The sequence below is a fragment of the Enhydra lutris genome, unplaced genomic scaffold (genome assembly GCF_002288905.1).
Source record: "Enhydra lutris kenyoni isolate GAN:26980312 unplaced genomic scaffold, ASM228890v2 scaffoldscaffold33, whole genome shotgun sequence".
Taxonomy (NCBI): domain Eukaryota; kingdom Metazoa; phylum Chordata; class Mammalia; order Carnivora; family Mustelidae; genus Enhydra; species Enhydra lutris.
Window position 1 is genome coordinate 6,834,088 of NW_019154117.1, and position 12,433 is coordinate 6,846,520.

Consider the following 12,433-nt stretch of genomic DNA (forward strand, 5'->3'; position numbering starts at 1 on the left):
TTTTTGTTAGGTTAATCTAAACAACTGGAAAAGCTACTGCATGTGTTCTAGTTGATAGCCACCTGCTAAGGGCATTTTAAAATCTGTTGACTTAATTGGTGATGTTCACTTGTAAAGAAAAATTTTAGTGGAAAAGTTTTTAAAAAATACATCCTTAATATCTTAAATGGCAGTAAACTGTAAGTTACCTGTATCCCTCACTACATGGGACATAATACCCATTTGAGATTCATTTGAGGTGTGTGGGATTCTTTAAAATGGACATGAATCCCAACTTCATGATGATACTTCCCTGACCTCTCAGTTACTACAGAGGATCGATTTCATTAGGCCAGAAATTAGGAGAACTGATCAATAATATGTGTCCCATGTTTAGTAGTTTTGGAAGAGGCATCTTAATCATGATTTTTGAGCAGAAAGTCTATTTCACTCTGTTTTAGAATATGGGATAGAATGGGTTTCGCATTTTCCCTTTACACATTTGATTATTCACAGTAACTCAGAAAATTCTTCTTAGGGTCAAACAAATAAATAATCTCCTGTCAGTAGAATCCAACATGATGGCTTTGTTTTTTTACCTTTCTTTCTGGGGTGGGGTTTTGAATTCTGTGTCCCCTTTTCAGCATATCCTTAAGAGTACTTAGTACTACTACTCTGTTTTTATCATTATCTTCCTGTTATCCTTCAGATTGAAATGCATATGACGCATATATACTCCTCAGTTTCATACCCGATATACTGCCCCACTCAGAAACTGAGTATAGTTAGATTGAGTGCCATGTTTCTTTTCTAGTATTGTCAATATTCGCATAATGGCAATTATTTTGGTAGTAACGCCGTGCAGGCAGAGAGTACATACAAACTGACAAGTTGAAGTCCCAGGAGAGTGAGGACTTCATACCTTTTATCCACTGAGGCATCCCTGGTGCCTAGAAGAGTGGCTGGTAATGGTAGAAGTTTCCCAAGTATTTGCTAAATGGATGAACATAAACAAGTAGTAGAAGGGAACTGATCTTATCTTACCTTCAGTATTCTCCATACCTTTGCCTGTCGTATGTTCGTTTATTTGGGAACTCATGCATGCATTTTTTTGTTATCAAGTATGCTTCTGTCGTTTTGTTTATGAACAGTATTGGCATAAAGCAGCCTTTTCCCTGCATAGAATTTGTGTGAAAGTGTATATATGAGCCCTCTATCATTGCCACATGGGCAACCTTCCATTTAAGAGTAGACACCTTCGTTTCTCTCCAAATAATCTCATCCTTCAAAAAAAAAAAAAAAACAAAAACATAGCCAAGGGTGATATCATTCATCTCCTTGTATTTTAGAATGGTACTTTTGATTTAGCTTTATGGAATTCACTTTATTAGTATAATAATTTTTAATTAAATACTTTTATTTCCAAATCTTCTGTATGTGAGGATGCAGTGGGGCTTAATGATGTATATCGTCTGCCTACAACAAAGTAGACAGTCATTGCAGACCAAAGTTTATTTTGTACTTCTTCTCAGTGGTAACTAATATAAATTGGCACTTAATGATTATTTTGTACCCGATGTGAGATATTTTAGATTGCAAATTTGAACACAGGAATGTTCTTAAACTAATTGTTCCCAATTTCCACAAAATGTTCTTGAACTTTTGCATTAAAAAAAAAAAAATCCATCTAAAGCATATAAAAAGCGTCAAGCATTTATTTTTTATACTTTTTAAATCTAGCAAGTTGTTTTATGATTTTTGCTGGTTTTAGCTACTTAAATATATTCAGCTCAAAGCAAACCCTTGTTTTGTACTCACTTTCCCTTGACTTTGCTGTATTGTAAATATAAGTTATGACAGCAATAAGACCTGTCAAAATGCATATCATTAGTGAACTGAACTTAAAATGAATCCTAATGGATAATAATCCATCTGGGGGAAAAATGCCAAATGTTACATTTAGATGTTAATTGGGGAATGCAGTATGTTTTTTGTTTTTTTTTTTTAATTTGTCAATCAGTATTTCCCTTTGGGAAAAATAGGAACTATTCGTCTTCCTTAATCTACCCTGATTAATATAGATTAAATGCAAAGGTTGAAAGATGCAATTATCTTGGTTTCCACCCTTACATGAATCTGAGTTAGTTCATCAGTAGAATAATCAAGTTTTAAAGATAAAGGTTAAAAGTTCCTGTGGTATCTTTACAGGCTTTTAAAAACCATAAAGGTAAGTAAATATTCAATGACATTTTATAACAGAGGAAACGAAATAGTAATAGTTTAGTTCTAACTTGCTGAATGTTAAGGGTGTTGAATTCTAGGGTCCAAAGGGATTTTATTAAGGACAAAGCCCAAGGAAACTAGATCTCAACAGGTCTGACCTTCCCTTGAGCCGCACGAGAGGGGATGCCTTTAGCTTACTCCAAACAGCCAGGTTTCTCTTAGAACAAAATCAGTCCTTTCTTATACTGTGTTTCAGACCCAAATATCAGATTTACAATGTCGTCCCTGTGATGAAACTTGAAGGCAACATAACTGCATGTAGCCTGCGCATGATAATACCCAGCTGCATCTCAGAATCTGACCTCGTGGCTCCTAAACCAGAGTCCGCTCACACAGTGAGCTGAGGACTGCTGTGCTTACATGGTAGAGTTGTCCCCAGCATTTCGAGGTTGGGTCTCCAGCCCTCAGGGCTTTCCACCTCCACATGACCTCCTCCTGCTCTTCCAAAGTGCTTGCCAGCCTTCTGGCACGGAGCAAACATTCTTCCTCCTGCGAATAAGGGGCAGGGAACGAAATGCACCTTAGCGTCCATCAAAGTTACAGTCCTCCGGAAACCCACTCTTACGGAATTTTTCAAACCAACTGATGACGTAGACACAAACATACACGCACATACTACAAATAAACTCAGATTTTTTGAAGAACTGGCGTAGAAATGAAGAGTCTCTAAGAATGTAACACTGCATACGGTAAAACAAGAAGTTTGCCGGGCTGTCAGTCCAGATTACTTGACCTGTTGAGCCTTTCAGGGGACCACGGAGCCAATCCGGTAAAAACTTCATTTTCTCTAAACGATTCATCTGGGACTTGAGTAATATCATCCAGGCTTCCAAGTATTTTAAGGCAACTTTTGCTGTCATTATGTCACTATTTTTGTGAAAAGTTTTCTTTAAGGGTGGTCTGATTAACTCTTTTATATATGTAAACATACCTTTGGACTCAAAATATTTTATGTTGAACTTCAATATTTGCACTAGTTTTCACTTCTATAAAAGGCGTCTTAAGATCATACCCTCAAATATTTTATTATTAGATTTGCTTTCCAGTTTTTTTTTTTATCTACAAGACAATTTTCTTTATCATGAGAAAATAGTGTCATTTTAGATATCTGTCTTTACGTTTAGGTAATTAAATATTACAAGAGAACTAGTAAACATTTGAGGCAGTTTACGCAAATTTTCTATTTGTATCTCATTAATTAAACAAATTATTTTTATTTGCTTTATATCTTGTTGAAAGTATATTGTATCAGATCTATTTTTACTAGTTGTATACTTTTGGTTATAGAGTTCATGTTACGAAATCATTTTCCATTTCTGAAATAAGAATATCCTTTAAATTAACATTTCCTATATAGCTTTATGTTATGTTCATTAGCAAAGAAATATTTTATTTTTATTTATTTTTGTTACAAAATCATACTACTTTGGCTTTGACACTATGTCTTTCATGAGAAAGCAAAGATAATATACACAAACATACCTTTGGTATTCTTTACTTACATGTGTTGTGTGTTCCATGCTTATGGATGTGAACACTTCCTTAGTTCAGTTGCAGAATATTTGCTTTCCCCAAAAATATTTCAGAGTTTTTATATATTTGCCTTTCTGAGGACTCTGTTTTGGTGTTTCCTTTACACTCCTTCCTCTCAAGAAACTGAATTTCTCAGAGACTATACCTTTCTATGTTTCTCTAGTCTATGTCCTGTATTTCTATATTCTTTATATGTTTAGAATACCAATTGGAAGGTTCTATCTAGTCTATACACACAAAACAAGAGCTCGCATTTCTGGGCAATATGGTTCACTAGAGCCTCCCCAGCACCATTCACGTGAGGAAGCATTGCCTTCAGATGCCAGTCGTCGTCCTGAGGCACGCGGATGAAGGGTAGGAGGGAGACTCGTACGGCCATATTTTATGTGTCACTGTCTTCAGTTGCCTTCATAATCGACAGAATCTGAACATTTATGAAGAAACACTAGAGACATCCTGACCCACTATGGTAGGCAGAATACTAACCCGAGTCATAGTAACTGGGTTTTCCGATCATTTTGCCCTCCCCCCCCCCCTTATATGAAATGAGTATGAGTAAGTGAACTTGCTCTGTGTGCTGTTTAGAACACTCAGAAATCACGTCTCTGGAAAACGCCTTTACTGACAGGTTACAGATGCTTCATCTCTAAAGAATTCTTTTTGACCTTTAATTTTTCTGTCATTATGTAAATGAACGTTTATTTTGTGTAACCTTTTAGAAAGGGAGGGTTGTATGTGTTACAGAGGCAATGAGTATGTTTAAATGCACATACTCATATATAAGTGTTCACGGAGAACTTCAGGTCTCCCTGACCAGAATGTGAACTTTATTTTTAAAAGTACTGTGCTCTGGGGGCGCCTGGGTGGCTCAGTTGGTTAAGCATCCCACTCTTGATCTCAGCTCAGGTCTTGATCTCAGGGTTGTGAGCTCAAGCCTCGTGTTGGGCTCCATGCTGGGTCTGGAGCCTACTTTAAAGAAAAAAAAAAAAAGAAAAAAAAAAAGAGTACTGTGCCCATATTTTCGGAGCCAACATCAGTATTAGTTTAATGGGATAAGTTTAATTAAACATAACCATCATGTAAGAATATTTGAAATTAAAATGGTTTTGGTCAATTCAGTCATCATAGTTAAAGGCAGTAAGTCTAAAATATTTTTAATGAATTTTCTTAGTAAGAGTCTGAAGGTTCAGGTTCTGAGTTTGTTCACAAATCTTAAAATATATAAGCCAATGCTTTGATATATTTGAGTATCTGTATTGTATTTTGGAATATGAGTGTAAATTCCTAGAGGACAAGAGTGAGATCACATTCATTTCTACATTGCTAGGTGCCTAGCACGTTGCCTGGCTCATAGTTGATGTGCCAGGAATCCTTGGGCTCCCATAACTTATGTTTAATTTAAATTGCATGTAAAAATATCACTTCTTTATCACACCTCTTCTATATGGCATGGAAATTTTGTTGAGACAAGTAATGTGAAGTATTTTTTGCTCTTTGGAAATAACAACCGGTATGCAAGTAATCAGGAAACGTGTGTTGGGAACCAGATTGGGCTCTGAGACAATCTGTGACCTTAAGAAAATCATTTTTCATTTCTCCTTTTATAAATAAATGAATAAACGAGTTAATAATTTTCCTGCTGTTGAAATTCAGTAATACATACCTACATTATATTTTCTAAAATTTTTTTGCACTTGCTATACTTTAAAAATTATTTTTAAAAAACACAGGACAATATAAACCTTTCAAATGTGAACTACAGACTGAGAAAATGTTGCTTTTCCAGCTACCATTGTAATGTATCTTCCAAAATTATGAAAAAACATAGCAGGGAAGTAGAAAAACTCCAATAATTGTAATAAAAGATTCCTTTTTGTAAGTTACATATTTTTTTTTTAATCAGTGTCTGGTTAATTTCTTTCTGGGGAAGAAATTCTTGATTTTTTTTTTCCTTTCTGCTTGCAGAATTTGACCCACTAGATAGTACCGTTGTCCTGTTGGAGTATATTACATAAGTAAATTAAAATTCTATGTAAATGAATAGAAACTTAATATAAAAACTCATACCAGGCAGCCTGCTGTTCATGTGTTAAAACAAAGTAACCCTAAAGCCGTATTATGTGCCACGCCACTAGGCTTGGAAACGTCTTATACATTAGAAATTACAAATTTTATTTACAACCAGTTAAGGGGTTTCTTTGAATTTCCCGAAGAGGTGTTTATCCACAGAATTGCAATCAATACAGGGAATATTAGTGTTCTTTACACATGCTTGAATGTTTGAAGGAATGGATGTGGTCCGAGGTCATAAATTAGGTTCAGTGGTGCACATTTCCAAGAGTTTTCAAGGTCTGATTATACCAGGCTTTGAATTACAACAGTTGACTCTATTACAAGTCTTGATGAAGATCTTCTAAGTATTTCTGTGTATTGTGTTTGTAGTGGCTTGTAGACATGTTGGTAAATTATATGGTTTCTCTGTGTTTACCTTGTCTTATTTGTACTAGCTCCAGTGGCTGTTGGACAATTATGAGACAGCAGAAGGAGTGAGCCTTCCCAGAAGCACGTTGTACAACCACTACCTACGACATTGTCAGGAACACAAACTGGACCCAGTCAATGCTGCTTCTTTTGGAAAACTAATAAGGTCAATTTTTATGGGATTACGAACCAGGAGATTGGGAACTAGGTTAGTATGAAAAAATAAAATCGTAAACTAATCCCTCTCTTTCAAACTAAAGCAGTTCAGTATATCGTTGGAGCCAAAGTGCTTGATTACGGATAACATATAAAGAAAAAATAAGGAAATAGCTCAGTTTATACAGTCTCTCTTGAAGGAGGTCATTATTCACAGAATACTGTGAAACCAGAATGATGCATTGTCTTAAAAGTAACTGAGCTCAGCTTTGAGATGAGTTGATTCTCAAATCATATAGAAATCAGCAAGTCAGACTGTTAGTGGAAGATTTACACATGGTGCCTTAAAAATTAATATATATCACTATTTTTTCCTTTTAAAAGTAATCAGACTAGAGATGAGTAAGTGATGTAGTCAGTGGAAAACTATCTCTTGACTGTTGCAAAATTATATTGAAATGTCGTTATAAATAACTCTTTGAATAGAGTGAGAAATTAAAGCTGAGTTTTCATTTCTGGAGGTCAATTAAAAATCATTTGGTGAACTTGAAAAATTGGGGAGTTTGAAGCCCTCAGTAATGATATGGTCCTGTTTAACCTCTTACTAGCCTTTTTTAAACTCTTGACTGTGAAACCGTACATGTAGGGAAGTAAAAATATAGTATACCACCATTGCACGGAAACCAATAATGTGAAAGAAATTCTTAGTTTCTCGCCTCTTTCCTTTGGAAAGAGATATGAGTGTTTTTACTAATCAAAATATCATGAACATAATACTTGGAACTGTGGAGTTTCATTTTGGGCCTTTCTATAATTTTTACAAATTATCATAACATAAATATTTTAAGAAGCTGGGCAGAAGGATATGGATGTTTTTGATTTCCTAAATCCTACAGAAATCCATATTAAAAAGTATAAAAATAAAGATGCTATGCTGTAGAACATTAGATGATACACCCTTCATTGGTTTTTAAGTCTCAGCTTCCTAGTGTTCTAGTGAAGAAGAGTATTTAATATTGTTAATAAAACAAAGAGACCCTCAGTAATTGACTTCATAGTCAATGTATGCTAAAAAAAAAAGGGGGGGGTGTATATGTCAGTTTCATGGCATTGACGAGATCTGCCTATATTCAGAGTGTGAATACCCCTTTCTGTTGCATTTCAAGTGATTTTACCTTCAGGTTGCTGGAGGTTCTCTCATAAATATATTTTCTTCTACCTGTACTTGGAAAGATAGTATATTTTTAACCAGAGACAATGAAGGCTAGAGGAACTCAAACTTTTAGTCCCTTGAAAAAAGCTCTTTGTCTCTCTCATACTCTCCGCCCCCCCACCCCCTCACCCCCGCCCCAGAACCACAAACATCTTTATTTGGGGATCTAACCTGCTATCCCCTTGCCAAGGGCTCGGTAGTTATGCATACCATGCCAGTATTTTGAGAGTCTGGGCTTTATTCAACATTGTAATAGTGGTATTGTCGTGCTCCTTTTGTTGCGGAGAGGGATTTCAGTGGGTCCTATTTTGAGGTTCCTTTCAAACCTTGAAACACATCTTTAAAATAGAAAGGGACAAAATTGGGGTGGTTTGGGTTTGTGAATGAGTGGAATCCAACTCTGTAAGTACATATTGCAATATTGCAGCTTTATTTTCTGATGTTCTGTTTTCCCCCCTCACCATGTAACAATTATGTTTCCTGTTCCTTTTAAAATTGGATGTAGTGTTTGCAATTAGAGGTGGAAAGGAAAGCCTAGAAGAATGAGGAGGAAAGAAACCCTATGGGGAAAGTTTAAGCAAATGCTATGTTACGAAGATAGCAGAACTCTAACGTAGAATTGCTGACGATGAGGGCAAAGCTCCAGAGGGTCTGTCGTGGAGAGTGGTTTCTCATTCATTTACTACTCCTAACCCAGGGGACAGAAAGAAAATCAGTATTATAAATCATGAGGCAAACTAACTCAGATGACTCCCCTCCCCCTTCCCCAACCCCTCCCCCTTCCCTTCCTTCTCCTCCTTCCCCCGTCCCCTCCTCCTCCTCCTCCTTCTTCTTGATGAACTGTATGCACAGCTATTACTTGTTAAACAATAAAATAATTTGGTGAATTAATTCAAACCAAAACTTTTCTCAACTTTATGTTCTAAACAAAGGCAATTCAAAAGTTTCCTTTCATTAGAATCCATCTGCAAATTAAGTTTAAGCAAAGAAAATCATGGAACATGGCTGATCTCCCCCAATCATCTCCCCACCAACCCAATGGAAATGCTGATTTGTAGAAAATGGAGAAGAAACTAGACACTTTATCTGTTTTGGTCTACAAGACAGACACCATTTTACTCTGTAGCGATCATTGGCTACATCCCTTGGGGATGGCTCCTGCTTCCCACCTCTGTTTGTAAGGGAGAACACTACAAATTGGTGTTTTTTGTTTTTGTTTTTTGTTCTGTTCTGCAGTGGATTTTGGAGACAAGATCTAATCTCTGCAAGTAGAAGGCCCTAAGTTTTCATACTGTTTTATTTTACCAAAACTAGGTAGATACTAAATGCCCTACTTTAAAAAAAAATAGCAATATTATTTATATAATAAGATTTAATGTCTTTGAATATATATTCTTTAATTTTGGAAGTAAAATTCTGTTCTATTTTTATATAAAATATTTAATCCACACTCTTCTTGCATTTCTTTTTGTAAATGAAAGAAAAAAAATGGAAAAAGCAGCTGATGTCTTGCTATATATAGACTTGTGAAAAACTATTTTCCCTTTGCAAAAATCTACATATTTAAAATGTTATTTTTGCAAGAATTTGCAAATTTCATTCAGAGCAAAACTTTGTCGTTTCTAATAACAAACATGGTCTTTCTCACGAACATGGGGAAATTGTGACAATTTTCATCCAGGTGGAAATTTGCCATTTTCACAGAGAAATTTCCCCATGTCTGTTGTGACACATCTTAGCCCACAAAAACCGATATGAATCCGTCAGAACAGAGACTAATAAAGTATGTTTCAAGACCAACAGATTAAATGCCTGCTTCCTTTTCGGTTTCAAAATAGTAAATAATAGACTTCACCGCAACATTCTGTATCAGTGGAGTTACCTTCATGATCTCTGCCATAATAGAACTTGCAAAAATGGAGAACGTATCCAAGACAATAGAATCAAGATGTCTCTTCTTCGTTTTGTACAACCACGTCGTAATAAATTCCCATCTAGTGTGCAGCCCTTTATGCTGTTGATGCGTTTTTATTGGCCAGACTTTTTTTGCACCATCACCCCTTCTAAATTAAATTTAAAATACAAATTTGAAAAGAAAAATGTAACTTGCATGGACTCAGTGGCTCTTGTACTAATATTTTATAGTTTATAAGGAATATTTATATAAAATATAATACTATACTAATATTTTAGTTTATAAGGAAAGATTTATCGCAGGGCCCTGAGCCCACTGGTTCAGAATCTTAATTTGATTCTTCAGGTGTAGCCACCATAAAAATACACAGGTGATCCAGAACAGGGAGATCATAAACATATGACATAAATATGCCACTTTTACCTAACCTTTCCCAGTGTGTAGCTAAGTGGACATCCTGCGTGATTAATATTGATTTGACTGACTTTCTGTGTCTCTAATGTTTGTTGTTCTTTTATGAAGAGGAAACTCCAAGTACCATTACTATGGGATTCGCGTCAAGCCAGATTCCCCTCTGAATCGTCTGCAGGAAGACATGCAGTATATGGCTATGAGGCAGCAGCCCATGCAACAGAAACAAAGGTAGACTCTGGAATGTTCCCTGACCTGTCCAAGCTACGCATTTCTTTAGATGTATGGTCTCCTTTTTTCTAGAGCTAATACCTAAGTGTGCAAAAATGTGGCTGTTGTCAGCATGCGTTTAAAAATCACCATGAACAGTTCTCAAATATGATTTAGTAGAATTTCATCTCCCCTGTTTTCCACATCTTTTTAAAATTACTTATTAGACAACCCATTGGGCCCTTTGTAAGTTAAAATGTGACATCCCAAACTACGCAGCCGAGGAGACCCAACACAACACGTAAGGCGCAAACCCAAGCAAATGCCACCTGCGAAAGTGGTTTTGGTGTTGGTGAGTTCCTTTCTTGCTGTTGGCAACCTCCCTCAGTCACTCTTCTTGACATGGTAGGATCAATGGCACCATGTTCAAGACTTCTTACGTCTTCTTTGAATCCAGCTTTCGTGGGTAGATGGATAGATGAATGTATGGATGGATGGAATCATAGATCTCAGAATTAAAAATACCTCAGTCTAGTCTGGCCCTTCAGCTTTGTGACAACCAGAGCCTTAATAGCTTTTTTCAGGGAAGTCCCAGAGACGTTAAATGATCTACTCAAGCCCATAGTGCTGTTACTTAGTCCAGGGCCTTCAAGTCTCATGTGGCATATGTCACAGTCTGGAGTAAGTAAAATGAACAATCTCTTCCTTTTTACCAGTATAGCTCAGCCATAATAGTATTTATAATTTTTCTTTTCAATTGAGCATGCAGAATTAAGTAGGGGAAAGGAGATCTGTACACAGGTCATCAGATGGCCTGCCTCAGTCTGCCGAATTTATTGGTCTGGGATGATTAGCCGGGTCCCCTCCCCGGCCATACTAGCTTAGTTGGAAGCATTCGCTCCAGTGACTGCCGGAGAAAGAATCGGTCACACAGTGGTCCTTCCTTTCCTTAGTCAGCAAGCATGCTAGACCCCCGTGTGCCCAGGGAAGACACAGTCTCTAACTTGGAGGAGTTAAGAAATTAGAAGGAGAGGTACAGGAACCTTTTTTCTTAAGGAATGAAGTGTGAGAAGTGCTGAAGTAAAGCTTTGATCCAGGAACTAGTGAAATACAGAGGAATTTTCAGCTAACCCCAGGAGGACTGAGAAGTGTCCTAGAGAAAGTGCTGTTTGGCGGGGTGGGTCTCAGAGGGATCAGGAAGATGGACTCAGGCAAGCAAGAGCTCCGGGGAGTATAAAGTCTGGGATGTCCTTGATAAGTACTGTGTGATTTAGTGAGGCTGACCCGGCAGGGGCAGAACTGAGGAGAAGTTTGAGTGGTTCAGCAGGAGATGAGATTTAAAACTTCCTTTGGACCTTACCTTGGGGGACTCGGTGGTATATGTGGCCAGTAACTTTGGTCTTTGCGTGCAGCATGGCTTTAAAGCTGTGTAAGGCTTTGGAGCAAAACAATGGGACTTGCAGATTTTTTTTAAAGAGCTTTATTAGGGACAAGACTATATTTCATGGGCGCAGACTGGAGGTAAGAGGCTCGTTAAGTGGTTTAACGTCATCAAAATTTCTGGTGCAAGTGTTCTAGACTGAAGAGTCCGTCCATTCAGGATTGGCTGTTAAATGGTGATCTCTAGGGTTTCAGATTTTTGAATCACAGGTTCTCGACCTTCTTTGTTGAATTGCTAATTTCTGGGTTTTTTTGAGGTATAGTCAGTAAAGTATATTAAAAGGTCTTGGAGAAATACAATAAAATGAGTCAGAACACTCCCTTATACGGAGCTGGGGCTTCACGTGAATTGTCAACAACGGTTATCGTCGCGGGTTAGGATGATCTGGTTCACCTATTAGCAGCGGCACTTAGTGCCTTTCGTCTCTGGCGTGTCCTCTGCTGCCAGGCATTGCAGCACTTCCCAGTGGAGCTGATGGTGACATCAAGATCAAAACAAGTTGGTCCAAACAGAACATATTCAAACTTAAATATTGAACAAAAACTTGATCAGTTGCTTTTAAGATAGCTTGAAGATTACCTCTCCCTGTGATTTACCTGCAAAGAATCAAGCAAGTGCTCATGGAAATGGGAGCCTTCAAGGAATGTTCATTGTTTTTTAAAAAAAAAAAAAAAAAAAAAAACAACAGCCCATGGGGCGCCTGGGTGGCTCAGTCCATTAAGCATCTGCCTTCGGCTCAGGTCATGATCCCAGAGTCCTGGGATCGAGCGCTGCCTTGGGCTCTCTGCTCGGTGGGTAGTCTGCTTCTCCT

At 37.2% G+C, this 12,433-nt stretch overlaps 1 protein-coding gene across 2 annotated transcripts in view; it reads left to right on the forward strand.

Annotated features, from left to right (window-relative positions):
- Nucleotides 1–12,433, forward strand: part of LOC111153619 (regulatory factor X3) — a 155,239-nt gene that overhangs the window by 82,515 nt on the left and 60,291 nt on the right. For both annotated transcript variants that reach the window (XM_022512762.1, XM_022512761.1), the window contains exons 5-6: nt 6,303–6,484; nt 10,083–10,202. In XM_022512762.1, coding sequence (XP_022368470.1) covers nt 6,303–6,484; nt 10,083–10,202 — 302 coding nt within the window. The remainder of the gene's footprint in view (nt 1–6,302; nt 6,485–10,082; nt 10,203–12,433) is intronic.